This window comes from Aplysia californica, unplaced genomic scaffold, assembly GCF_000002075.1.
Source record: "Aplysia californica isolate F4 #8 unplaced genomic scaffold, AplCal3.0 scaffold00012, whole genome shotgun sequence".
Taxonomy (NCBI): domain Eukaryota; kingdom Metazoa; phylum Mollusca; class Gastropoda; order Aplysiida; family Aplysiidae; genus Aplysia; species Aplysia californica.
The window spans coordinates 2749470-2753623 of NW_004797282.1; the positions used below are offsets into that span (position 1 = coordinate 2749470).

At 41.6% G+C, this 4154-nt stretch overlaps 1 protein-coding gene across 1 annotated transcript in view; it reads left to right on the forward strand.

The window, feature by feature from the left end:
• Positions 1–569: 569 nt before the first annotated feature.
• LOC101852523 (squalene monooxygenase) overlaps positions 570–4154 on the forward strand; it is a 15429-nt gene continuing 11844 nt past the window's right edge. The window contains exons 1-3 of the mRNA XM_005090078.3: positions 570–776; positions 1546–1715; positions 3487–3706. Coding sequence (XP_005090135.1) covers positions 1578–1715; positions 3487–3706 — 358 coding nt within the window. The 5' untranslated portion in view covers positions 570–776; positions 1546–1577. The remainder of the gene's footprint in view (positions 777–1545; positions 1716–3486; positions 3707–4154) is intronic.

Consider the following 4154-nt stretch of genomic DNA (forward strand, 5'->3'; position numbering starts at 1 on the left):
AGAGAGAGAGAGAGAGAGATAGATAGAGAGAGAGAGGGGGAATCCATGCTCTGACTTCATAAAAATCTAGCCTATTGAACATGGTAATATATTCCAGCGAATAGTGCCATTTTTACGTTTGTTATGAATGATAATAATGTTTCTAGCACTGGTTACAACCGCTCATTGGAAAGCAGGCATAGCAATTGAGAATAACGGTTCAAAAGATATTGCTGGGAGAAAAAAATCAAACTTAAAGGCTGCAATTGTGTGAAGCAACTGGAAAAAACCCTCTATAGACTAGATGTAGGCGTAAATCAATTTATAAATTTTAATTTTATTATGATTAGATCTAGTTTCTAGATCTAGATCTAAATCTAGATCTAAATTATGCTCCTTATTTTCTTGACAGGCGAGGCCTAGGCGAGGCGTAGCAACGCCAGGCGAACACGCCGAACAATGAACACTGAAAAGCGTGCGTGACGTCATAGGGCTAATAAACGCAGTTTATAAATAGGCCACGGCCTATAGGAACGAGGTGACGGAGCTCCAACAAAATGATTAGCCGACGAAAATCAGCAGACCCCGCACGAACCATACGAAAGAAAGTGAAACTAGATTCTAGGCTTGTCACAGTTGTCAGTGGCCAAGTTACGAAACGGGACTTCGGACGAAAGGAACCCCTGTTACAGGCTGACAGTGGTAGTATTTGGGCCATGTAACGAAGATAAAGTTGCTTTTGCACCCCTTTCTTTTGTTTGGTGTGTGTCTGTTGGAGAGTACAGCAAAGAATTAAGGTAGGCTCTTGATTACGATCACGTCTCAGTCGTCAGTCTTACTTAATGATGAATCTGAACATACCTTCAAATCACAGTGAAGACACTGTCGTAACTCACAGAGTTAGTCAAATTCTTGAATTAAAATTAAATTATATCTAGGACTGTGCGTCAGTCTAAAATCCCCTGGACCTACTTCTCAATAGATCTAGATTTCTAGTTCTCTTCGGCTCTGGCCATCAACTAAATCTACTACGTGACCCGAAGCAGGAAAAAGCGATGTGCCGTAGCTTAGTCGCTCAGTATGAGAGCGTGTATCGGGCTAGGCCATAGCCCTAGGCTAGACCAAAAGTAAAAGAAGAGCAGAGCTTGTCGTATGTGATTCCTGATTCATTGAATTGCCATCTTTGATGCTCAGGCATACGCAGGCATCCACTTCACCAGTTTTACAGTAGGCCTACTCATACTCGTTTGATAAACATCACAAGCAACAAGACCGGAGGAAAAAATGGCTATCAACAAAGACAAAAGAAAATGTTTCTCACTCGAATTAAAGGCCGAGATAATTAACGAAGTTGACAAGAAAAGGAAGACTAATCTACAGCACATGTTTTATTGATATGGAAGGCAGGTAATCCTATTATGTGGATTTTAAGAAATTTTTCAATAATTTTCCCTTTGCATTCCAATAGTGGGAACTCGCCTAGACTACAGCGGGATTTTTCTTCTGGAACAAAAAGTCCCGCTGTAGTGTTCTACTGTATTTGACCTTGTTTTCTCCTTCTTCCAGCACACGATTGTAAACAACATCTTAGCTGCAACATGCTGGTCTCCCTCATAAAGGATGGAGGCATGTGGGCTGTATCGCAGCTGACGCTGTCCAGCCTACTGTATGTAGGGATTACCTTCACATTGATGGCTGGAGCGGCAATAGCCGTGCTTGTTTTCCGCCCGAGGAAGGTATGTTTGAAAATTTAAATTTTATTTGCAGGGATGGGAATTTTTCGTAAATTTACAGAAATCTGTAATTTTGATTTGCTCCGTCATTTTCCGTAAATGGGATCCCCGATGCTTTTCTACCTACTTTCAATGGTGAGTCATTCTACTATGTGTACTAATCTACAACTAAATAAGTGTATTTTTCCAAATCTGTATAGCCTGCGAAAAGTTCAGTAAAGTTTGGACTGATCAGTTTCCTTCACTCTATTTAGAGGTCTCTGCTTTCCACAGGTTTTATATTTTTAAAAGTTTAAGTGTGTTGTTCTGAAAGTAGTGGAGGGGGCTGCTCACTAATGAAAACAAAATAAAATGCAAATACAGTCGAACCTGCCTAAACGGAAACCTGTTTAAAACGATATCCTGTCTTAATGGAATCTCCCCGTTCCCCCTTGAATATATTCTTCTATAATTACCTGCATAAAACAGAAATCTGTCCGATGCGGAAACGGAAAGAAAAATCTTCTCCCTTCTGAGGGTTTCACCTGCCTAAGAAGACGGAAAATGCTTTGCCCGCTCAGCCTTGATTTGAAACAAAACTCTCAAGTTTGGTTCCACCGGCTCCAAATTTTAATGCCATAGCCATGCCGCTGGGCGAGGAAGGGGAGTAGGGGTACAATTTGGGGTAGATGTTCCCCATCATGTAGGCCTAAGTCCTGAGCAATGCAGATGGTCAGGATGGTGAGGGTGTGAAATCTCATGACTGCCTGTGAGAGTGCTCGAGTAGCGAGCCACTACAGAAACTTTCCTGGGTAGCCAGATGCCAGAGGTGTGAAATTAGATTGACCAATGCCTGCCGCCCTGGTACAGCCAGCCAAGAAAAGAGTTCCTCAAATTGTTTTTACATGATGGTAGTGAGGGGTGGCATTGGTTGACTGCTTGTCACACCGATGGGTAGGGCTAAGGGTGGAAGCAAAGGAGATGTTCAAGAGTTTGATTTTAGTAGGTCAAACAGTGGTCCTATGAAAGGCAAGCACTGGTGGTAATTGGAAGTAAGACTGATGTGCATGTCATTATCAGACCAGATAGCAATTGAGAGGTGTGAAGTTTTGACCACTGTTTGCCAATCGGACAAGCGATCCTTGATCTCACCAGCTGGGCCTTTAGACCACCCCCCCCCCCCGCTCCATAATTCACCTGTCTAAAACGGAATTAATTTTTTTCTTGCTCCCTTGTGATTCCGTCTTACACAGATTCGACTGTATGCGGTTTCTGGAACACTTGAGTAGGCTTGATAAAGTTCTGAGTATCTTGCTCTCACTGGAAAAGTAGTATTCAAACTATGCGGGGTAGGCCATGAATGACTTACTTTACTTTACTTAAATAACAGAACTTGGAACAAATGGGTAACAGGGAGCGACAAGGACCATTTTGAAATCATCTGAGTAGAGAAGTGAGTTGCAAACCATGTCACTGATGTCCGTTTCAGACTGGCAGTTTGCTCTAAACTTTCTGCAGAGTTGAGATAGAGATTCACATGCCTCGGGTCTTCAGCTAGTTTTTGTCATCACTGATTGTCCTCAGAGGAAGGAGATGGTAAAATAGAACAAATTCATCATCTTCTTCTAAGAAAAATAGCGCAGAGTTTTGGGAGTCTTCTTTGCAGGGTTTTTTGGACATAAAATACCTACCTGTCATTATTTTGGTTCTTGTTTCATTTTATGTTTAAACTTTTTTTTGGGTGAAATTTGTTGTAATGAACTCCCCTGTGGGTTTTTTCTTTTTGAAATTACAGTCCTTTCGTCTTGTCAAGCCAAACAGAAAGTTTGAAAAAGATGGTCCTGAAGTGATAATAATCGGTTCAGGTGTAGCGGGGTCTGCTATGGCTACTGTGCTAGCCCGAGATGGGAGGAAGGTCACCGTGTTTGAGCGAGACATGAAAGAGCCAGACAGGATTGTTGGAGAGCTGCTGCAGCCTGGAGGAGTGAAAGCTCTGAGGAAGCTTGGTCTTGGCGGTCAGTCTTCACTGTGTTGAGGGTTTAGCATTTTTGCTTCATTAATTGGCTTGTCTGCTGAAGATGGGGAATTGGTTAGTTTTGGTAAGCGGTTTATGACACTTGCAACACAAATAGATCATGTAATAATGTAAGAACCAAAGATTACAGGTGCTACTAAAGAGTAGCATACAAAGGAAAGGAGGAGAGATTTAATAAGAAAGATAGATGTATGACAGTAAAAAAGCAGCAAACCTCACCAGAGCACACACCAAATGCCCTCAGAGATTGTTTGCTGGATTTAGTTGTATTCGTCTTTATATTGGAAAAAATGTTCAGTGTTTAGAGTCGTGGTATGTTATTTTGTGACCTTTTGATTCATGTTTGGTTGACCATTTTGTTGTAAGGCAGTTCACTGTTTTAGAATGTATACGAAGGGAAAACCAGTTTGTTTTACTTAGGGTTTTTG